Source organism: Astyanax mexicanus, chromosome 20 (genome assembly GCF_023375975.1).
Source record: "Astyanax mexicanus isolate ESR-SI-001 chromosome 20, AstMex3_surface, whole genome shotgun sequence".
NCBI lineage: Eukaryota > Metazoa > Chordata > Actinopteri > Characiformes > Acestrorhamphidae > Astyanax > Astyanax mexicanus.
The window spans coordinates 19,602,483-19,627,448 of record NC_064427.1 but is presented as its reverse complement, the minus strand read 5'-3'; the positions used below and the strand labels follow the sequence as shown (position 1 = coordinate 19,627,448).

The following is a 24,966-nucleotide window of genomic DNA, read 5'->3' as shown; positions in this document are numbered from 1 at the left end:
CAGGTGTGGTCAGTCTGAGAGGACCGTTAGAGGAGAGAGAACTTTGAAGCTCTGCTGGATCTCCGCCACCATCATGTCCTGGGATTACTTCGGCTTCTCTCTCGTTCGCGACGGCGCCAGCGTCGCCAACGACGACATGGCCGGCAACAAAACCAAGAACTACATCAACAACCCGGCCGACATCTCCGTCATCGTCATCTACTTTCTGGTGGTCCTGGCTGTGGGGATCTGGGTGAGTCCAGGATCTCACTGATATCTCTTTAACTTCCACTGACCTCCATGTGTGAATTGTTAACCAAGAAAGTAAGAAAAAAGCTATTTTTACGTTAAGTTAAATTCAATAAGAGAAAGAAAAGAGTCTACAGCAGGTTTAGCTGCATTATTTACTGTATAATAAATATCTATAGCAATGTAGCAATGTGCAATTATGCACACACACTATTAAATGTACATTTACATAGATAGAACTTTAACATTATGTGAATATTCTTTAAAAAATATATAATATTTTAATGTGCCTTTGCTATGAAAACCATATTCTATGAACAGAATATTTCCAATTTTTCACTTTCCAATGAAATTCATCAATTTGTAAAACAGCTCCAAAAACAGCTAGCTTACAGCAAAGAAATACCACCTTCCTGTCTGTCAATGAAAGTCAATCTAAAAAAAAAGTGTTTATTTGAGTCCATTTTGGAGAATTTCTGTTGGTGCATTATTATCTAAATAAATTGACAGAGAGGAAGGGACAGATTGTGTGTTCAAACTAAACTTTAGTTTTTCAATTTTTAACTTAATTTTTAACCTATTTTTAAGGTAGAATAAAAAAACACACACACACTGTATCCTTGTGGTTAATGGCTCATGGAGCACCAGCAACAAAAAAATAAAACCATTTTTGTCCCACAAAAATCTTAATATCTTAATAAAGTACAGAATGATGTCAATTTAATTCTGCTCAAACTAAGTAGCCAAAAATTTATTAATTTATCTGTAATGGTTTGAGTTCTGTTACCAAAGATTTACTAAATAGTTCCAAAAACATCCCTTAAGTGTCCCAAGCTGTATATAAATGGCAGAAATTTCCCAAAGGCAATTTTTTAGTTTTTTATATTGTATAAATTTATCATTAATATAAAAACCGCAGCCAGATTCCCATAATATAATTTTAAAAACATAAATAAATAAAAATAGCAAAATATTGTAATGTTAATCCAGGAGAATCAAATTCTTAAAATCTGAAATTAGATTTATTTTTGTGTCTTGATAACAAATATCTTTATTGATACTGATAGAAAGGAATATGCAATATTTTAGATAATTCTTATCTAACTTATTCTCATATAAAAGCATCTTTAAAACTAATATAACAAGTGAGAAGTGTGAAATATTCCAGAATTATAGAAATAGTAAAATTATTTTACTTTTTGTGGAAGTTTATACAATTAGTAAATCTACTACAAATAGAGCAGTTTATGAAAGTCATATCCAGCTGTACTTGTTACAAACAGTGGAAGATAGCTCATTAACAGATAACTGCATTGTAAAATAGTTTTAAAATACAGTAATTCAGTGTGGAGAAAGATTACAGCATATTCATTCATAATAAGAATATTAATTCACTTTTCAAAGTAAGCTTTGGTATAAATAAACATTATTTATGTTTTTGGTATAAATTACATTAAAATTCTATAAATGTTCTGTACAAAAAACACAAGTATTTTAAATGCTTGTAGTCCATATTTGCCAATAAAGTACTGTAAAATTATTATTAAAATGCTATTATAAAATTATAGCTAGCCATGCATACATCCGCCAGCATGAAGTTGTGGTTTGCAATAAAGAAAATGGTAACTTGCTCTTACAGCCTAGAACAAGCATTCAACCATGATACAAAATATAACTCAAGCTTTAGCTAATCAACTTATGTAATATTTACTCTAAATATGGAGTAAATTTTATTCAAAAAAGTGATTACAAATTGTTGTTTCAAAATTATTGAATAAATTGTGTTACTTTTTACAGGCTATAATTGGGTAAAATGTCAGAATTGTCTGAATGGGGTAGATTTTATGTGTTTTGCTGGTGTTTATCTCATAGCACAGAAGTACATTCCTGAAAAAAATACTTTTATTTTTTTAAATGCATATATTTGTTTTAATAAGGTTGGGTAACTCTGAATAATACAGACACACAGCTAAAGTGCACATGTAAAATGTAAAAACTGCTTACCTCACTTTACTTATTGCTAAATAAAGTAGAAGCCACTGCATTACCACTAATCAGCCTGATCAGTTAGTTCCTGCTGAGAGGTTTGATAAAGCTTTATTAGCTCATAATAATCAGCTAAATGTTGTGTAAATGATTATAAAGTGCAGGGTAAGTAAAAACAGGCTTTATATAGCACTGAAAATAGGTTTACTGGAGCCGTGCAGATGCTAAAAGTATAAACACAATAGAAGGTTATACAAAGAACCATTTACAGGTTTTCACCAATCAAAAATAACTGCAGTTTGACTGAAAACCTTTTATATTAACAAATTAATTTCAGCCCTTTTTTGGTACCGATGTCGTGTTATAATGAGCAAAAAAAAAACACACACATACTGACACAGAGAGACTGAATACAAAGGAAAATTAAATTGAAAAGTAAAAAAATGGAAATTGAATGAAACTAAAGGAGAGTACAGTAAAGTGCAATGAAAAGAATAATTATAAGAATTAGGTAAAATAATGTGAAATAATGTAAACTAATGTAATGGAGATAATAAAAAATTATAAAGACAATAAAGTGAGAGTATAGTGAGTTGAAGTGAAGTCAACTGCAGTAAAGTGAAGTGAATTGAAATAATGCTGCAATGTGAGCTTAGGTTAAGTGAATTATAAAGTGAATCAGAAGTTAATTAAAATGTTTAGAAGTAAATTGAACATAAGTGAATGGAAGTGTTTAAAAGTTAATGAAAGTGCTTAGAAGTGAATTGAAGGGAAGTGAAGTGTTTAGAAGTGAATTTAAGTAAAGTGAAGTAACGCAACTTGAAGTGTTTAGAAGTGAATTGAAGTAAAGTAAAGTAACTTTAATTGAAGTGTTTAGAAATGAATTGAAGGGAAGTGAAGCTAAGTGTTTAAAAGTGAATTGAAGTGAGGTGAAGTAATGTAAATTGAAGTGTTTAGAAGTGAATCAAAGTAATATGAATTGAAGTAATGTACAGTTAGTTGAAGTGAAATTAATTGCTATAAACTATACTTCAGTAATGTAAAGTGAATCAAAGAGTACTAAAGAAAAGTTAAAAAGTGAATTGGTATAAGATTTTGTGAATTCAGTTCAAGTGTGAAAAAAAACATAATAAGTAAATTAAAATAAAGTCATTAAAAGTGAAGAGATTGAAAAAGGGTGAATAAGTAACTGAATAAGTGTATTAAAGTAAAGCCTTTGAAAGTGTAGTGAACTGAAGTTAATTAATTTTGAAAGTGTGAAAAGGGAACTGAATAAGTGAATTAAGGTAAAGCCACTAAAAGTCAAGTGAACTGAAGTTAATTCATTTTGAAAGTATGAAAAAGAAACTGAATAATGAATTAAAGTAAAGCCTTTGGAAGTGGTGTGAACTGGATTTTTTGAAGTGAACTGAACTGAATTAATATTAAAAGTGTGAATGCGAGATTATAACACACTGGTCTTCTTTTTCAGGCCATGGTGAGGACCAACCGCTCCACAGTGGGGGGGTTCTTCTTGGCGGGTCGGAGCATGGTGTGGTGGCCGGTGAGTAAAGTTAATAATACGTTAATAAAAAGTTAATAAAGAATATTTTCCTTACAGAACCTTTCAGATGATGATTCTACTTCTACAGTGTAGATCTATTCCAGGTGTGTAAATAACTATTATCTAGATAGGTTCACTGTAGTGAATCAGCAGCAGCACCATGGTGGAAGGGCATGATAGTGTGGTTCTGATCAATACTCACCAGCAGCAGCAGCACTTACGCTCTCGCACGAGTGTTTACCAGAAACGTCTTTTACACCAAAAAAAGAGAAAAGGATTTTATGGGGCCATGATGGTCAGATGACCGATGCCATTCTGAATTCATTACAGCTCTGATGTGGCTTATCTGTTTTTCTTTTTCTGCTCAATAGAAACTGATGCTTTTATCAAATAAACACCCCAATTCTACACCATGTCTGTCTTCACCAACCCTGTCAAAAGCGTCCAATCTGCTCTCTAGATATTCTTTAAAACATATTCTTCATTTTAATTTTAGTCTTCACTCTTTATGTGCTGCGACAAATTCAGTTATAAGCTCAGTAATAAAAACTGGCATTGGTGTGTTTGATAATCAGACAGCTGAAAAGTGCATTTAAAACATATCTATAGATTAATTAATGACTTCATTTGGAACCTTCATCTTGGTTTCTTTACTTGCTTGCTTAATCTTGAGTACTGATTTATCTTAAGTGTTGATGATGTAATATCTACAGTGTACTTGTGCATCTAAAAAAAAATTAGAATATCATTAAAAGTTACTTTATTTCAGTAATTCAATTCCAAATGTGAAACTCATATATTATATAGATGTATTAAACACAGAGTGATCTATTTTAAGCGTTCATTTCTTTTCTTGTTGATGATTATGGATTACAGCCAATGAAAACCCACCAAAAATCTGAAAATGTGTCTCAGAAAATCAGAATACTATATAAGACCAATTGGTACTTTTGTCAGTTTGGGCAGTGTGCCAAGTCCTGCTGGAAAATGAAATCCGCATCTCCATAAAAGCTGTTATCAGCAGAGGGATGCATGAAGTGCTTTAGGATTTTCCTGATTTACAAATGAAATGTAAAATTTACTGATAATCAGTGATGGTTTGGAGAGCTTATATAATATTCAAATTTTCTGAGATACTCATTTTTTGGGTTTTTATTGGCTGTAGGCCATAATCATCCTCAATAAAATAAAGGACTGAACTGAATGACTAATATAAAGTATCTTTTCAATGATATTCACATTTTTTGACATTCACTAGTAAGTAGATGTGTAAGATTTTACTGCTTCTATAATCAGATAATACATTTTATAAAATAATTATTTTATTTATCCAGATTGGAGCGTCTCTGTTCGCCAGTAACATCGGTAGCGGTCACTTTGTGGGTCTGGCAGGAACCGGCGCCGCTGGAGGCATCGCCATCGGAGGGTTTGAATGGAATGTGAGTGAAAAACTCAATAAAAAAAATTACATTTAGAAAGACTTAATAGTGGCTGAAATGTTCAGAATGTCTTTAGAAGAAATGCTAATAAGCTTTTATGCTTTTCTCTCCGTTTTTCTTCACATTTTAGGCTCTGGTTGTGGTGCTTATTCTAGGATGGCTCTTCGTCCCAATCTACATCAAAGCTGGGGTGAGTGTTTACATATATCTATAAACGTATCTATATATTTATCTACGATTCCATTTACAACCAACTATCCACTCAATAAACCATTTATCCAACCATTTAACCATTTTTTGTTCAGTGATCTTTATATATATTTGTCCATCTACCTATAGGTCCATGTATCCAGCTATGCAATAAACTATTCACTATCTATCCATCCTTTTATCTATCCATCCATACATCCTTCTATTTTTTTAATAATCTATCTATTTATGCTCCTGCTCACCAATATATACAGCTATCCAACCAACATTCCACTCATTAATTCATTAATCTGTCCATACAACTACTTATCTTTCCATTCATCTACATCTTCATTCCATTCATCCATGCATCTGTCCAACCATCTATGTCTTAATCCATGAATCCACCCATTTTTTATTTGACAATCCATTCAGTCATCCATCCATCCATTCATTGATCCCAATAAATTGACCTATCCAGCCATCCAACCAATTATCCATTCATTAATCCAAAAATCCCCCAATTGTTTTTTTTGATTATCCATCCAGTCAACCATCTGCCTTCCATCCATCCGTCCATCCGTCTGTCCCTCTGTCTGTCCGTCCGTTAATTCATCCATCCACCCATCTTTTCATTCAATTATATATCCAGTCAACCAACCATCCATCCATCTGTCCATCCATCCATCCGTCCATCAGTTCGTTCACCTAATCAAGTTCTATCTATCCAGCTATCCAACAAGCCATTCACTGATTAATCTATGAATCCACCAATCTTTTCATGTGATTATCTATCCAGTCAACTATCCATCCATCCATTCATCCATTCATCCATACATCCATCCATTTATTGATCCCAATAGATTCACCTATCCAGCTATCCAACCAACTATCCACTCATTAATCCATAAATCCAGTCAACCATCTGTCCATCCAGTCATCCATCCATTGTTCATCCGTCCATCCATCCATCCATCCATCCATGCATACATCCATCCATTTATTCATCCATACATCCATTCATTCATTCATTCATTCATTCATTCATTCATTCATTCATCCCAATAGATTCATCTATCCATATATCCAACCCACTGTCCACACATTTATTTGTCCATTTAACTATTAAATTATCCATCCCTCTTTCCATCTATTCAACCAAGTATCTATACATACACATATTAATCCAATAATCCATCCCTCAGTCCAAAAACACATCCACCTACCCATGGGGTGAAGTCCTGCCAAGAGTTTCCATTGTTTTACTACAATGAACTCCATTGTTGCATCATCAAGGACACTCATTCTCAGCCATGAAAGATTTATGGTGCAATTTGGCATCAGGCCTAGCCTGCAAGAACGTGTGGACTGCATGGACTCAACATGATCATTGATAAACTGTAAACTGTGTGGCTGCATGACATACTCGTAATAATCATAATCCGAGTAAAATCATAAATCTCATGTTCTCAACTCGTCTGCAGGTGGTGACCATGCCAGAGTATCTGAAGAAGCGTTTTGGAGGTCAGAGGATCCGAATCTACCTGTCTGTGCTCTCCCTGTTCCTCTACATCTTCACCAAGATCTCTGTGAGTTATCAGGAACAATAGCTGAATGTGCCGGTGTGCCTTTGCTATCGTAACGATGGGAAAAGTACACCTTGTGCAGCTTGAAATGTGCAAAAAACATGTACTTATTCTCTAAACTAATCATGGGTGTGGTTATCTTTAGGCGTAACATGAAGTAAACCAATCAGTGTGCAAGTTGCCATTCCCTTTAAGAGCCAGGTGAGCTCTGACTTTGGCTCGTTCGTATCTTAACAGTGCAGCACTTTAGCGCATCTCAGCAGAGAAAATGAGCTGCACGTTCACACTGTGAAGATACACCAGCAGCTCATTTAGGGAAACAGCAATGTTCTTTTTTTATTATTCTTTATTCTAATTACAGTTGACTTAAAAGCTGGGTTTACGCTCTGCACGTTGTTCGTGTGTAATTGGACTAAACTCAGATGCTATTTTTAGGGTGCATGGCTTGAAAATAGATAGTTTTTTTTATTTATTTCTCAATTTTATCACATTTTCTTCCTAATTTACAAGCTGAGCTGCTGAGCTGCTGCTGATGTAGCATTTCCGAGTAGCATCACAGCGCTAACACTCGGAGGAAAGCGCAGCGACTCGGTTCTGATACAGCAGCTCACAGACACAGCCTTGCGCTGATCCACATCACCCTAGGCGTGATGAGGGGAAAGAGCGCCATCTACTGTACCCATCCAGAGAGAGCAACATCAATTGTGCTCTCTCAGGACTCCTGCAGCTGATGGCAAGCTGCATGAACGGGATTTGAGCCGGCGATCGCCAAAAGGTATACCACAACTGGGTTTGATCTGCTGATCTCCTGATCATAGTGCCAGCGCCTTAGTCTGCTGGACCACTCGTAGACCCTTTGAAAATAGACTGATGACAGGGTCTAAGATAGCAATGAGCACCGCGACACATCTTGCAAAGGGTATATGATAGGTCCCTTAGACTAATATGGGTAATAACTATTAAGCTACACATACAGAAGTAATGTATAATGCTGTAAAATGCCAGATGCCTGAGATTATAGTTGTAGAGGTTTATAAAGAGTTTCCTAAAGCGCATCATACAAAATTGCAACCAAACCCATGACACCAGGACTTCAGGACATTTCTATGGTTGTCTCCACCATGAAGATGACCTGCTGACAAGTGTCATCTTTCTTTTTTAAAGGTTCTTATTTAATCTAGTCTCTGGCTTCCAGTTAAGGCCTTCCATATCCCGACATAATACGCCCCTGTGTTATGGTTTCATAGCTTTACTGGCTTCTGTGGAAATCTGATAAAGGTCTGATAATGTCTGTAAATGTTATATAAGAACACGACACAGACAAGATTGTGATGCTACTTTGAACATCATCAACCAAACGTAATAATGTTGGGTGATTGAGGAGCTTTACTGTTGGGCTATAAGGATATTTATCAGTGGTTTTAAGTTTATATTCTTATTATAAGATTCTGTCTGCAGTTAAGTTCAAGAATGACATCGTTAGTAAATTGCCAATTAAATTTAACAGTTTATAATCAGTTCAAGGTTCAGATAGTGGCGTAATCAATCAGTTAAACACTGATTAACTAAACGTATCAGAGTCTGTTGTTTCATTATTGACTGTACGAGTACAATATCTGATATTACGGGTTATTTAAAGTGAAGTTAATTAAAGTGTATAGAGTTATTTGAAGTGTTTAAAAGTTAATTAAAGCGAAGTAAATTAAAGTGTTTAGAGTTAATTAAAGTGAACTGAATTGAAGTCAAGTTAATTGAAGTGAATGGATATTTAGTGTTTTGAGTTAATTAAAGTGTTTAGAAGTTAATTTAAGTGAAATGAATTAAAGTGTTCAGATTTATTTGATGTGTTTAGAAGTTAATCGAAGTAAAGTTAATTGAAGTGAAGTAGAGTGTTTAGAGTTCATTGAAGTAATGTGAATTTAAGTGTTCACACATGAATTAAAGTGAAGTGAAATTAAGTGTTTAGAAGTGCAATAAAGTGCATTAAAGTGAAGTAAAGTGTTTAGAGTTAATTGAAGTGAAGTAAAGTGTATAGAGAACATTGAAGTGAAGTGAATTTAAGTGTTCACACTTGAATTTAAGTGAAGTGAAATTAAGTGTTTAGAAGTGAATTGAAGTGAATTGAAGTGAAGTAAAGTGTTTAGAGTTAATTAAAATTAAGTGAATATAAGTGTTCACACATGAATTTAAGTGAAGTGTTTTAAATGAAATGTTTAGAAGTGAATTCAAGTGAATTGAAGTGAAGTAAAGTGTTTAGAGTTAATTGAAGTAAAGTGAATTTAATTGTTTACACATGAATTAAAGTGAATTGAAATGAAGTGTTTAAAAATGAATTAAAGTGAATTAAAGTGTTTAGAGTTAATTGAAGTGTTTAAAAATGAATTAAAGTGAATTAAAGTGTTTAGAGTTAATTGAAGTGTTTAGAAATCAATTGTAGTGAAGTGAATTGAAGTGTTTAGAAGAGGATTGAAGTGAATTGAAATTTTTAGAGTGGAATGTATAGAAGTGAAGTAAAGTGGTTTGTAGAGAAGTGAAGAAGCAAAATAAAGTAATGTAAACTGATGTGATTTGAAATGTAGTAAAGTGAATTGAAGTAATGTAGAATGAGCTAAAGTGCAATTAATTGCAATAACGTAAATTGCAGTAATGTAAAGTGAATTGAATGGAAGAGTATTGAAGAAGGAAGATGCAGTAAAGTGGAGTGAATTCAGTTGAGTCAAGTTTAATCAACAATCAATCAGTAAAGCACTGATTAACTAAATGTATCAGAGTCTGTTGTTACTGACTGTATTTCTGACTGTATAAATACTTGTTAATAATTGTTAATCTGCAGTAATGGTTATTTAATTCTGATCTATTTTCTCTTTCTCTCTCTCTCTCTCTCTGTTTTTGCAGGCGGACATGTTCTCTGGAGCTATTTTCATTACTCAGGCTGTGGATTTGAACATTTACGTGGCTGTTGTCCTGCTGCTGCTGATCACCGCTCTCTACACGGTCACAGGTACAGTGCATCTGGAGATTATCCTTTTCATTAACTGATGGGTTGAATCTGTTGGGTTTATTGGGGCAGAACTGTGGATTTGGAGTGCTGTGGGTTGCCAGGTCTGCGATCTGGGGCATACCTGTACCAGCCATACACTGAGACTTTGAAAAGGTTTTTAGAAATATTTTAACCGGATTTAAATGTATTTAAAAGTGATTACTTTGCCAAAAAACGATTCCTTTATAGATGACTTGGTTCCACTGTATTTTAAGAGAAAGCCTTGTTCTAATAAAGATGCAAAATGGGAAATGGCAAAATGACTTGGCCTTGTTTCTCCAACTACAATATTGGGGAAACTACAATGTTAAAAACATTATTTTCTTGTTGTAACATCACAATGAGAAAAACTCAACAATCTGACCTCCTTACCTTATGTCCAATGGACATCACAAATCTATGAGTATAGGTTGTTATATGCTAAGTGTTGGTAATTGTAGCCTTTGGGCCCTATTTTAGCGATCTATAGTGCACCTGTCAAGTATGCAGCTTGATTTAAGGTGTGTCAGTGTGTCTTTGGTATCGTGAGGGCACAAAAAATACACCTTGCGCGGCTCGAAACGTTAAAAAAACGAGTACTAGTTCTCTTAATTAATCAGTGTGCCAGTTGTCATTCTCTTTAAGAGTCGGGTGAGCTCTGACTTTGGCGCAATCATATCAGTGCATCGCTTTTGTGCGTCTCACCAGAGGAAACTGAGCTGTGCGTTCACACTCTAAAGATACACCAGCAGCTCATTTAAGGGAAATGATATTTTATTCTTTATTCTGTTTATTGTTTAGTTAAAAGTAGGGTTTGTTCTCTGCAGTGTGTTCATGTGTGTGTGTAACAAGCAGGGGGTGTACACTCCTGCATGGGTAAGATAGGTAAGTTTGGATGGCTGCCTGTTGACTGTTGTCAGGGTTAGTCAGTGGCGCACCTGTATTTCCTGACACTAAGATAGAAACACGCCAGATATTTACCTAAACACACGTCACTTTGAGACTACCACAGGAATTTAATTGTTCCCACATGAATTGAATTGAAGTAAAATTAATTGTTTAGAAGTGAATTAAAGTGAAATAAGTGTTTAGAAGTGAATTGAATTGAAGTGAAGTAAAGTGTTTAGAGCTAATTGAAGTGAAGTGAATTGAAGTGATTAGAGTAAATTGAAGGTTTTAGAAGTGAATTTAGGTGAATTAAAGTAAAGTAAAAATATTTAGAGTTAATTGAAATGAAAGTGTTTAGAAGTGAATTCAAGTAAAGTAGTGTTTAATGCAATGAAATGAACGTGTTCAGAAGTGAATTTTAGTGAAGTAAATTGAAGTAATTAGAGTAAATTGAAGTGATTATAGTGAATTGAAGTGATTAAAAGTGAATTGAAGTAATTGGAGTAAATTGAAGTGTTTGAAAGTGAATTAAAGTAGTAGAGTGAATTGAAGTGTTTAGAAGTGAATTGAAGTGTTTAGAAGTGAATTGAAGTAATTCGATTAAATTGAAGTGATTAGAGTGAATTGAAGTAATTAGAGTAAATTGAAGTGTTTAGAAGTGAATTGAAGTAATTCGATTAAATTGAAGTGATTAGAGTGAATTGAAGTAATTAGAGTAAATTGAAGTGTTTGGAAGTGAATTGAAGTGATTAGAATGGATTGAAGTGTTTAGAAGTGAATTGAAGTGTTTAGAAGTGAATTGAAGTAATTCGATTAAATTGAAGTGTTTAGAAGTGAATTGAAGTGATTAGAGTGAATTAAAGTGATAAATTTTAATGTGAAATGTGAACTGTATCCAAATAGCATAAATCACATTTTTAATGTGTTGCATGAATTTTATTGAAAAATGGATGAGTCTAACTAACTCTGTGGGTATTGTATTATTACTCTTATTTCACTGATTGGAAACAATAGAATTAAGATATTGAAATGGCCCAGTAGAAAAATTGCCCAATCAGGATTGTTCTCTCTGGCATGTGAGTAGATATGGCAAAACAAACCCTCTGATTAGTCAGGCCTTCATGAGCTGGACTGAAGAGTAACACACTGTAAACTGCAGGTGACCTTAGAATCCACCAGTTAACTGTCAGTTTTGGTTTCCAATAGATGGAAAAACCTATAAAATCTATAAAACCTATAAAAAAGGACAGACTATATGAACTGGTCGAGCCCCCAGCTGGAAGCCCCTCAGCGACTGTCTGGGAGACGTGTGTTTGGCGTTAGAGTGGTATACACACTGTAAATCCACTCTTATCTCCGGACTGAAGTGCTCCGAGCACTGAGAGTAAAGTCCAGGCTTTTGTTATTCAGGAGATGAGCTTTTCACGAGAAGACCAGGCCGCTGTTCCGTCATATCTGAGACACAGGGGGTAATTACCTGTGTTCTCTGATAAGCTTTATGCAGGGGTGAATGTCCAGCATCAAACTATAGTCGATCTGTATCTGAACTTTTGCTTCTCGTCTCACACTGGCAGCTTTATTACCCTCCTCTCTATCTGTCATGATCTGTCACATGTTTCCAGTGTAAACTACTCACCACACCGTCCACACCATTAAACACCTGGGGACACCCTGCCTTCTGGACTTTAAAGTTAAATTACGATAAAAATATGTTTAAAATATTAACATCTAAATAAATATTGTTTTAATAAACTTGACCTTTTTCATACCATAGAATAGTATTGTATTATATGTTTACGGTTACACTCGTCCATACTGTTACCCTCATCATTAGTGTTACTCTTGTCCATAATGAGCATACTGTGAAACTCGTCCATACTGTTACGCTCATCTAAACTGTTAATCATCTATACTGTTACATTTGTCCATACTGTTATCATCCAAGCTGCTATGATTGTCTACATTGTTACACTCGTCCATATGGTTACACTCGTCTATACTATCACACCTGTCCATACTGTAAAACTTGTATATCCTGTTACACTCATCCATACAGTTACACTTGTCTATACTAGCACACCTGTCCATTTTGTAAAACTTGTATATCCTTTTACACTCATCCATACAGTTACACTCGTCTATACTAGCACACGTGTCCGTACTGTGAAACGTGTCGATACAGACACAGCTCACTGAAGGAGAACTCTTGACTGGGGAGCTGAGGGCTGAGGCTGCACGGACCTTTCACTTAAACTAAAGTAGTTCTACAGACTCTAGAGCCCCATTAGGGCTGAGTATGTTTATTTGAGTTGTTTTTGGGTGTGGTGGAGGGCGTTTAAAAGCAAATAAAAGGTACGTTTTGAGTTCATTTACTCCCCGTGTCTGTGTTATCTGTGCGCTTCCTCCTTCCGGGTCACAGTGGTCACGCCCCTAACCCCAGGGCCTACCACAACTGTTACACTCATCTCTACTGTTACACCCGTCCATATTGTTACTCTCGTCTATACTGTTACACTCATCTATACTGTTACACCTGTCCCTATTCTTACCTCGTCTATACTGTTACACTCATCTATACTGTTACACCCGTCCATATTCTTACTCTCGTCTATACTGTTACACTCATCTATACTGTTACACTCATCTACACTGTTACACAGTCCATATTGTTACTCTCGTCTATACTGTTACACGCGTCCATATTGTTACTCTCATCTATACTGTTACACCCGTCCATATTGTTACTCTCGTCTATACTGTTACACTCATCTATACTGTTACACCTGTCCATATTCTTACTCTCGTCTATACTGTTACACTCATCTATAAGATTACACCTGTCCATATTTTTACTCTCGTCTATACTGTTACACTCATCTATACTGTTACAACCGTCCGTATTGTTGCTCTTGTCTGTACTGTTACACTCATCTATACTGTTACACCTGTCCATATTCTTACTCTCGTCTATACTGTTACACTCATCAATAAGATTACACCCGTCCATATTGTTACTCTCGTCTATACTGTTACACGCGTCCATATTGTTGCTCTCGTCTATACTGTTACACTCATCTATATTGTTACACCTGTCCATATTCTTACTCTCGTCTATACTGTTACACTCATCTATAAGATTACACCTGTCCATATTGTTACTCTCGTCTATACTGTTACACTCGTCTATGCTGTTACACTCATATATACTGTTACACCTGTCCATATTGTTACTCTAGTCTATACTGTTACACTCATCTATACTGTTACACCCGTCCATATTCTTACTCTTGTCTATACTGTTACTCTCGTCTATACTGTTACACCCGTCCATATTCTTACTCTCGTCTATACTGTTACACTGTTACAATGGCCGAATTTCTCATTCGTCTTTTGGTTATTCAGTTAGTCATTAATGGCTGTGTTTTCTCCTCCTGTCCTGTAGGTGGCCTCGCTGCAGTCATTTACACAGACACCCTGCAGACCATCATCATGGTGGTGGGGTCCTTCATCCTAATGGGCTTTGGTAAGGTCATTCTGTGTTAATCTGTTTTATATTAAATATATATGTGTAAGAAAGGCGTATGTGTGAATTTATTTATTTAATCTTAATTTTGATTCTGTTTTTTTTAGCTTTTGATAAGGTTGGAGGTTATGATCAGTTTCAGGAAGCCTATATGAAAGCCATTCCTTCAGTTGTGGGTAATGTTAGTTCTGAGTGTTACACGCCTCGCGCCGACTCCTTCCACATCTTCAGAGACGCCACCACCGGAGATCTGCCCTGGCCTGGACTCATCTTCGGACTCACCATCCAGGCTGGGTGGTACTGGTGCACTGATCAGGTAACATACCAAAAAATACCCACACTACTGCTCTTATACACCAACACACACCAAGCAATGTTTTAATATTAAAATATATATCTTTATTCAACCTATTCCAAGACCTGTTTACTTACATAAAGGAATATTTTAGAGTGAAATTATCAATAACTACAGTTTCATATCCAGAATATAATTATTAAAAATGTTTCCAATACAGTACTACTAATAACAGTGATAGTCTACCCAGAAGTAATACCCAGAATACAGTGCCACAAAATTTGATGTTCTGAATAAAATTGTAATAAATAATATAAGGAAGTTTAAACGAATATATACATATATATCATGAACCACAGGGAATTCATGACTTATGATAAATAAGAAAATGAGACAATGAGAAATTAATAAGATAAATATTCAAAATAAACTTCTAATTAAGGGTCATCTGGGCTGAAATTCTAATAAATAAATATTCAGAATAAAATTGATATAGATTTATATTCAAAATTAAACGTACACACTGAAATTTGAATAAATTAATATTTGGACTGGAATTCTAAAAATAATATATGGAACTTATATTTTATGAAGTTCTAAGAAAATAAACTAATTAATCACAGGAAATGAATACGAAAATATGATAAAAAGAAAATTAATATGATAAATATCCGTAATAAACTTCAATTTATTGTGAAGTTCTAAGAAAAATAATTCACTAACCACAGGAAATAAATACAAAAATATGATAAATAAGAAAAATGATAAAAAGAAAATAAGTGAGATAAATATCTAAAATAAACTTCTAATAAATGATCATCTGGGTTGAAATTCTGATAAACAAATATGCAGAATAAAATTCTAATGAATAAATATTAAAAATAAAGTTCCAATAGATTGAAATTCAGAATTTAATGTACAGACTGAAATTTGAATAAATTAATATTTTGACTGGAATTTCAGAAGAAATAATAATTTATAATGAAATTTTACCAGATGAATCTTCAGACTAAAATTCTAATAAATTAATTATCAAAATGAAATTCTCCATCTGCATTTACATTCAGCTCTGAAAAAAAATGAAGAGACCACTTCATTTCTGAATCAGTTTCTTTGATTTTCGCTATTTTTAGGTTTATGTTTTTTGTTATTTCAGACATTTCTCATTTTCTGCAAATAAATGCAGAAAATGAGAAATGTCTGAAATAACAAAAAAGTTACAGAGCTTTCAGACCTCAAATAATGCAAAGAAAACAAGTTCATATTCATAAAGTTTTAAGAGATCAGAAATCAATATTTGGTGGAATAACCCTGGTTTTTAATTACAGTTTGTTTCATACATCTTGGCATCATGTTCTCCTCCACCAGTCTTACACACTGCTTTTGGATAACTTTATGCCTTTACTCTTGGTGCAAACATTCAAGCAGTTCATCCATCTTCCTCTTGATTTTTACGTGGTCTCTTAGTTTTTATCAGAGCTGTAAATACACTACCTGCCCAGACTCTTTCTCTCTGTAATCTGTATCTGTGTTGTGTGAGACCCATATACAGATTTAGACAGACAGGTCCTCACTAACACTTTAGACGACTCTTATCTAGAAGATGAGATAAAAAGGATGAGACACACACACGTCCAGCTTAAATATATTTAACCACAGGCCATTGACAGGACTGATGACTGTGTATTGTGAGTAATGTAGTAAACGGTGATAATGTAGCAGCAGTCTGTAATTGGTGATCTGGACTCTGAATGTGTTTAGAAATTTTCCCACATTAATGTTTAATTCAGTCTGTGACACACATCACCAGCACACACACTGCAAACGTCAGGAGTGTGTGTGTTTGTGTGTAAGAGTGCTCTTTCATTCTTTAAAGCCAAATATATTACGTAAGTCAAATATTACAATCCCAAAAAGTTGGGACATTGTGTAAAATATGAAAGAACATGAATAAAACAGAATGTATTAAACGTAGAAAAAAGACGGAGCATGACAAAGCATTATTTTGCAATCGGAGACCAACCATGCACCGTGCAGCTTGATTTAGGGCATTTCAGTGTGTCTTTGCTATCGTAACGACGGGAAAAGTACACCTTGCGGAGCTCATAATGAGCGATAGGCATGTGCTAATTCTTTTAATTAAACATGAGTGTGATTATTTCTGGGTTTAACGTAAAATAAACAGATCAGTGTATCACTCATCATTCCCTTTAAGAGTCAGGTGAGTTCTAACTTTGGCAGATTGCTATTTTAACGGTGCAGCTACCTGGACATGTACAACACTTCTCATCTATCTATCTATCTATCTATCTCACCTCATATTCAGAAGCACTGTTATTTAAATGAGGCAGGAGGATAGCAATGAGCACTGCAACCCACTTAGGGCTCTAAATATCACTGACCAGTCGTGTAAAGAGTGTAAACTTAACACTTAATAAAATATTCCCAATTACACAGTATAATCAGGAATATGAATGTGTACTGTAAGTCATGCAGTTTGTATGTGGCATTACAGCTGAACATTACAGTACAGTAAGAGGAGAGTTGTTATTAATGTGATTGTGTGTTTTTTTTATTTTTAAGTACTATTTATTTATAGTTTGTATAAGAAGAATATCTTCTACATATTTTCTACATTTTTACATTTGATCAACAGACACACAAACTATCACACATTCAGGCACAATTTATGTCATCATTTATCTCAGGCACAATTAGAGCTTAGATCATGAAAAATCTAGCCGACCCGACTCATACACTTATTATGAGCCAAAGCTTGACATTTAAAAACATTATTTTGGTAAGTATAGCATTAAATCTGAGCTTTTTAAAATAATTTCCTGGGTGTTTAAATTAGTGAAATCTGTTCAGAATGATGTTAATTATTATTGCAACACTGAAGAAGCACACACCTATTATTTAAGAACAGTGTTTTTAAGAACAGCTACACACAGCACAGCGAGGGCAGAGAATATCTAAACTCTAGGTACGATATACAGTATTTCTCAATTTATTAAAATGATGTGTGTGTTTGTGTGTGTGTGTGTTTGTGTGTGTGCAGGTGATTGTTCAGAGGTGTTTATCTGGTAAGAACATGTCTCATGTGAAGGCCGGCTGTATTCTGTGTGGGTACCTGAAGCTCCTCCCCATGTTCCTCATGGTGTTCCCCGGCATGATCAGCAGAATTCTCTACACCGGTGAGAAATTAACACACGGTTTCTCAGCACGGATAGTTAATTAATTATTAATATTTAGAATTAATAATCATGATTATTAATGTATTCATTGTTAGCATGTTGAATATGACAAAATATTAAATTTTTAAGAACATTTTGTAATAATAATAAAATTACACAACACAGGCTAATTCCATAAAGCCCCTCAAACCAGCTTTCGAATTTCTGGCTGGTCTAATATTATAATATTATATTATAATTAAATAATATTATAATATTATAATAATTTGTGTATTAACTCTGCAAAACCTGCTTTTTTTGTTGCCAATAGTAAAATATTACAAACCCGAAAAACTGGGACACTGTGTAAAATATGAAACAATATGAATGAAACAGAATTTATTGATTTGCAAATCACATACAACATGTTTTATTTACAATAGTACATAGAAAAAAGATGTAGCATGACAAAGCATTATTTTGCAATTGGAGCAGCCAACCGTGCAGCTTGATTTAGGGTGTATTTGTGCGTCTTTGCTATCGTAACGATGGGAAAAGTACATCCTGCATGGCTCGTGACAAGCAATAGGCATGTGCTAATTCTCTTAATTAATAATGGATGTGGTTAATTTTGGGCATAGTGTGAAATAAAACAATCAGTGTATCAATTGCCATTCCCTTTAAGAGTCAGATGTGCTCTGAATTTGGCAGATTGCTATTTTAATGGCGCAGCTACTTGGACGTGTCCAACGCTTCTCACTCACACTCATTCTGTTCTGTTGTTGATTGATAAAGTTTGGATTTGTGCACTGCAATTTGTTCATGTGTTTGCAACAAGTGGGGGTGTTTGTGCATTGCGCAAAAATTTTCTGCCAAGAAAGTAATGAACGTCTGACTGTTAACTGTCTCTGTCTAGGTTGTATTCAGTCAATGGGGCACCTGTGTTTTCTGTTGCCAAGATAGCAATACTTTAGAAATTTACCTGAACAAACCTCATTTCCAGACCACCACACCCATCAGTGTAGATATATTCAGAAACACCATTGCTATTTAAACAAGGCAGGTGGAAGGACTTTTATGGGTCATTGGAAGTCAATGTAAAGATTTTAGATGAAGCAATTTTGGAGTATTTCTGATGATCAACTGGTCATCAAATTCTGACATACTATATAGAACAACTGCATTATGATTTGTAATATGTCTAATTGTGTTTATTTAGTGATTAAAGCCCATAAAAGTTAATGAAGCTGTATATAGACTTTTTTTATTAGGAAATTTTCATTGTGCAATTTCAATACTGTTAATTAATTTATGTAATTTATTAATTAAGTAATGTGTACCACACATATTTAACTGTATTACCATTATATCAGTGGCATACATTTTAAAGTCTTAACATTAATAAAATAACGTCAATAAAATTGCAATTATTTCTGAGATGAAATGCAATATATCATCCAAAATCTCTGGTTCTCATCACAGGTGTGTGTTTATGTTTATGTGTGTGTTTATTTCTAAATATATATGACATATAATTCTGTAGATGCTGTGGCGTGTGTGGTCCCTGAAGTTTGTAATGAATGGTGTGGAACTGAGGTGGGCTGCACCAACATCGCCTACCCCAAACTGGTGTTGGACCTCATGCCTAATGGTGAGGACATCTTTCATAAGTGGTTTCTGACACACAATTATCTATAAACATGACATAAATATTATCCAATATTGTGCATGTGTGTGTGTGTGTGTGTGTGTGTGTGAATTGTTAGCAGAGATGGTCACTTTTTGTTCACTGTTTTTCTGTTATATCAGAAAACAATTTTATAATGCTAAACGAAGCTCACGAGTGAGTCCTCAATGTTTGAGGGTAAATTATGCTAAATGCTAAAGCTAAAAACTTAACATAAATACTTTTAAAAGGTAAAGTTCCTTTAATTTTACTCCAAAATGTATTAAGTTTACTTATAAAACAATATGTATATAATATTTTTTTCTACAACTAACAAATTTATAAACCATTTAAAGTTTTTTTTTTTTTTACTTTTAATTGATTTCTAACTGAAGTTTAAAAGCTTTTAAATCATTTGTAGTCCTGAAAAATTAGATATTGTTTTGCGTTGAGGAAATGAGAACCTTTTTTAGTATAAAATGATTAAACATTGATACTATCATTTTGCTCTAATGCTCAGAATAAACTCATTCATTTTGGACTCACTCTGGAGCGCCCTCTAGTGTCTGTCTAACTCATAACTCATTCTTAAGTGGTAATAATTCTCTACTGATGCTTTATGGTAATAATATATGTTATACATTTTTAGCTATGTTTGCCTAAATATAAAAAAGCAAACTTGTGTTGAGATAATACATAAAAATCGCTTTAATGTCACTTAAAAGACTTTATATACTTAAAAGAGTTTATATATATATATATATATATATATATATATATATATATATATATATATATATATATATATATATATATGTGTGTGTGTATTTAGGTCTGAGGGGTTTGATGCTGTCCGTCATGATGGCGTCTCTGATGAGTTCCCTCACCTCCATCTTTAACAGCGCCAGCACCCTCTTCACCATGGACATCTATGCCAAGATCCGCCACAGAGCCTCAGAGAAAGAGCTGATGATTGCCGGCAGGTCCGCTTACCTTCCTCTAACTGTATTACAAACACTAAACTGACTAAATTATTCACTCACCCATCAAAATCACTGAACTCAGGGGTTCCTGAATCACCGCCATGGCCACAGATGTGTAATAAAAGCAAAAGCTTCTACAAAAATTAGTGGAAATGTCTTGGGTCATTGTCATGCTAGAAGACCCAGCCATGACCTGCATTTACTAAAACCCTCAAAACAGTCGGCTTATTCACAGATTAAATTTCTAACTGTAGTAACTAAATAATGCAACTTTGCATTATTTAGTTACTACAGTTAGAAATTTAATCTGTGAATTAGTCATTATGTATTATATATTATAACGTGTAACAATTATCTTAAATAATGCTTAAATATTAAATGAACTACATACATGAATAATACGGAATTGCAAATACATATTAAAATCAGATATTCTGTGGTAGATTATCTGTTGATTGCCTGCACCAGAAATATAATGTATATTTACAGATTTATAAATTTACAGACTTCTTTAGCAAATTGTTAAACAAGTATGTTCTAACATATATGTTTTTTGCATTGCATTATAACATTTGATATGTAATAAAATCCATTCATGCAAAAGCTGACGTCATTCAATTATTAATATTTAAATATTTAAAAATAATTTTGCAAGGTAAAACAAACTTTCAAATTTCTGGGATTGTTTTATGCATTAATTTATGCTCAAAGTTGCTTTTATATATACACAGTATGACCAGTAATGACTCGTATGTAGATTGTATGTGACTGACTAAGTAAATGGATTAAGCTGAAGTAAATATTTGTTTTTCATAAGAGGTTTTCATAACTTTAATAGCATTTCTTGCTGTTTTTTTGTCTGCAGGGTGTTTATTGTGGCTCTGATTGGGATCAGTATTGCCTGGATTCCCATCGTTCAGACAGCTCAGAGTGGGCAGCTGTTTGATTACATTCAGTCAGTCACCAGTTACTTGGCCCCGCCCATCGCCGCTGTATTCACTCTGGCTATTTTCTGTAAAAGAACCAATGAAAAGGTGAGCCACCTTCACCACCTTCAAACCTGCGACATTATCTTATATTCTTGTTAAATACTGTATATTATATTTTATTTTTTTCAATATGCATCTAACTGAAGAATTTGTCCTCCAGGGGGCGTTCTATGGGATGCTGATTGGGCTGGCCATTGGTCTGTCCAGAATGATAACTGAGTTTGTATACGGAACAGGAAGCTGTGCCCAAGAAACCAAATGCCCCTACATCATCTGTGGGATTCACTACCTTTACTTTGGCCTCATCCTGTATGGAGTGTCTTTAATTTTAGTGCTGGGAATTTCTCTGCTTACCAAACCAATCGACGATGTACATGTAAGATACATATTTGTTAAATCAGTCCCCATTAGTTACTGTAGTTATAGCAAGTACCCATAAACTTGTTGCTATAGGTATAGTTGGTCCCCATAAACCTATGGCTGTAGTTATAGCTGGTCCCCATAAACCTATGGCTGTAGTTATAGCTGGTCCCCATAAACCTATGGCTGTAGTTATAGCTGGTCCCCATAAACTTGTTGCTATAAGTATAGTTGGTCCCCATAAACTTGTTGCTATAAGTATATCTGGTCCCCATAAACTTGTTGCTGTAGGTATAGCTAGTCCCCATAAACTTGTTGCTGTAGGTATACTGTAGTTGGTCCCCATAAACTTGTTGCTGTAGTTAAAGCTGGTCCCCATAAACCTGCTGCAGTAGGTATAGCAGATCCCCATAAACTCATTGCTGCAGGTATAGCTGGTTCCCATAAACTTGTGGCTGTGGGTATAGCTGGTCCCCACAAACTTGCTGCCGTAGGTATAGCTGGTCCCCATAAACTTGTTGATGTAGTTATAACTGGTCCCCATAAACTTGTTGATGTAGTTATAACTGGTCCCCATAAACTTGTTGCTGTAGTTATATCTGGTCCCCATAAACTTGTTGATGTAGTTATATCTGGTCCCCATAAACTTGTTGATGTAGTTATAACTGGTCCCCATAAACTTGTTGATGTAGTTAAAGCTGGTCCCCATAAACCTGCTGCAGTAGGTATAGCAGATCCCCATAAACTCATTGCTGCAGGTATAGCTGTTTCCCATAAACTTGTGGCTGTGGGTATAGCTGGTCCCCACAAACTTGCTGCCGTAGGTATAGCTGGTCCCCATAAACTTGTTGATGTAGTTATAACTGGTCCTCATAAACTTGTTGCTGTAGTTATAACTGGTTGCCATAATTTTGTTGCTGTAGTTATATCTGGTCCCCATAAACTTGTTGCTGTAGTTATAACTGGTCCCCATAAACTTGTTGCTGTAGATGTAGCTCGTCCCCATAAACTTGTTGTTGTAGCTATAACTTGTCCCCAAAAATCGCTGCTGTAGGTATAGCTGGTCCCCATAAACCTGTGGCTGTAGGTATATCTGGTGCCCATAAACATGGTGTTGTCCCTGTAAACCATGGCTGTGTGTGTAACAGAGCCTTGTTTGTATTTCAGTTGCACAGACTGTGCTGGAGTTTGAGAAACAGCACTGAGGAGAGGCTTGATCTTGGAGAAGATGATTGGAACGAAGAAGAAGTAGACAGCAAGGCATTGGAAGTGGAAGGTAAGTCACATCATTTGTAATAAAAAATGAATAATAACATTTTATGTGCCAATACTTTAGCTGTGAATTATAATAGCTTTAAAATATACTTATGTAAGAGTTGGATTGGTCAACTTCAATTATTTTTATTTTTTTTATGGTTTGTTACTTTATAAAAATGTGAAATAAATATATACTTAAATTAGTTTGTTTTGAACATGACATACACATTAACAACAACTAATTTCTTAAATTAACAGGCTGTGAGTGAAGCCTATAATAAAAAAAAATAACGCATGGCTACTGCAAATTATTAAAGAATTATTATAATGCACACGTGATGGTCCCCATAAACATAGTGCTGCTATTTTCCCGAAAGGAAATATGGTGTGTAAAGTTGGTTCCAATAAACATGGTGCTATCTGTAGGTAGTCCCCGTAAAGTAGTGCTCTTCTATAGCAGGTACCAATAAACACAACACTACCTTTATGGGGACTAGCTACAAATAGTACTTATTTACTGTTAATTATTGATAAACACAATTGTGGGGACCACTAAACACAACACTATCTTTATGGGGAACAATTATAAGGATACAATATGGGGACAATTTATATACACAAGTATTGTTTGTATACATGGTCCCCATGAATATTGTGCTACATGTACAATCTAAGTTATTAATTGTAATCATTTATAATCTTAATATGGCAGTAGCTATTAATTTTATTTATAATTTAGTAACTTTTATAAATATTTACCTTTCTGGAAAATAGTCACAAACAGCACTAGGTTTCTAGCTGGTCTCTATAAAGGCAGTACTGTTTTTATTGATAAACACATTTGTGGGGACCAGCAAACACAACACTATCTTTATGGGGACAAGGTACAAATAAAACTATGTACTTTATACAACCTTTCTGGAAAATAGTTACAAACAGCACTATGTTTGTAGCTGGTCCCTATAAAGCTTGTAGTGTTTTTATTGATAAACACAATTGTGGGGACCACTAAACTCAACACTATCTTTATGGGGAACAATTATAAGGAAACAATATGGGGACAATTTATATACACAAGTATTGTTTGTATACATGGTCCCCATAAGTATTGTGCTACATGTACAATCTAAGTTATTTATTGTAATCATTTATAATCTTAATATGGCTGTAACTATTAATTTTATTTATGATTTAGTAACTTTTATAAATATTTACCTTTCTGGAAAATAGTCACAAACAACACCATGTTTCTAGCTGGTCTCTATAAAGGCTGTACTGTTTTTATTGATAAACACATTTGTGAGGACTAGTCAGCACAACACTGTCTTTATGGGGACCAATTAGAGGAAGACAATATAGGGATATTTGAGGTCTCTGAAGGTTTAAGGTTTATAATATTATTATAAATAAAATAATACCCATTTTTCCTGTGGAACACTTTAGAACTAGAATCGGAACCGAGCTGCTGGAAGAAGGCCTACAACTGTTTCTGTGGCTTCGACCAGAAGAAAGCTCCAAAACTTACCAAAGAAGAAGAGGCGGAGCTGAAGAAGCAGATGATGGACACGAGCGAGAAGCCGCTGTGGAGAAACGTGGTGAACGCCAACGCCATCATCCTGCTGACCGTGTGTGTGTTTTTCCATGGTTTCTTTGGTTAAAGATACACCATGATTATAGAGTCCTCTCTAAGATATATGTGGAAATGTATTTAAATATAATATAATAACTCATTCTTTTCATACAAAAGCTGGACTACCGTGACTGTGCTGGATGTGCAGAAGTGCATACCCTTTTTCTTGAGGTTTACATGTAGGTTTAATAAAAACAGTTTATTTTTCA

At 34.5% G+C, this 24,966-nt stretch overlaps 1 protein-coding gene across 1 annotated transcript; it reads left to right on the top strand.

Annotated features, from left to right (window-relative positions):
- Positions 1-24,966, top strand: slc5a1 (solute carrier family 5 member 1). The gene is made up of 15 exons (XM_022681124.2): positions 1-232; positions 3,686-3,757; positions 5,092-5,196; positions 5,327-5,386; positions 6,870-6,974; positions 9,867-9,972; positions 14,321-14,401; positions 14,509-14,717; positions 17,758-17,893; positions 19,416-19,523; positions 20,371-20,521; positions 21,387-21,555; positions 21,671-21,886; positions 23,038-23,146; positions 24,571-24,966. The coding sequence occupies exons 1-15, from the start codon at positions 74-76 to the stop codon at positions 24,783-24,785; spliced, it is 2,001 nt and encodes a 666-aa protein (XP_022536845.2). The 5' UTR covers positions 1-73; the 3' UTR covers positions 24,786-24,966.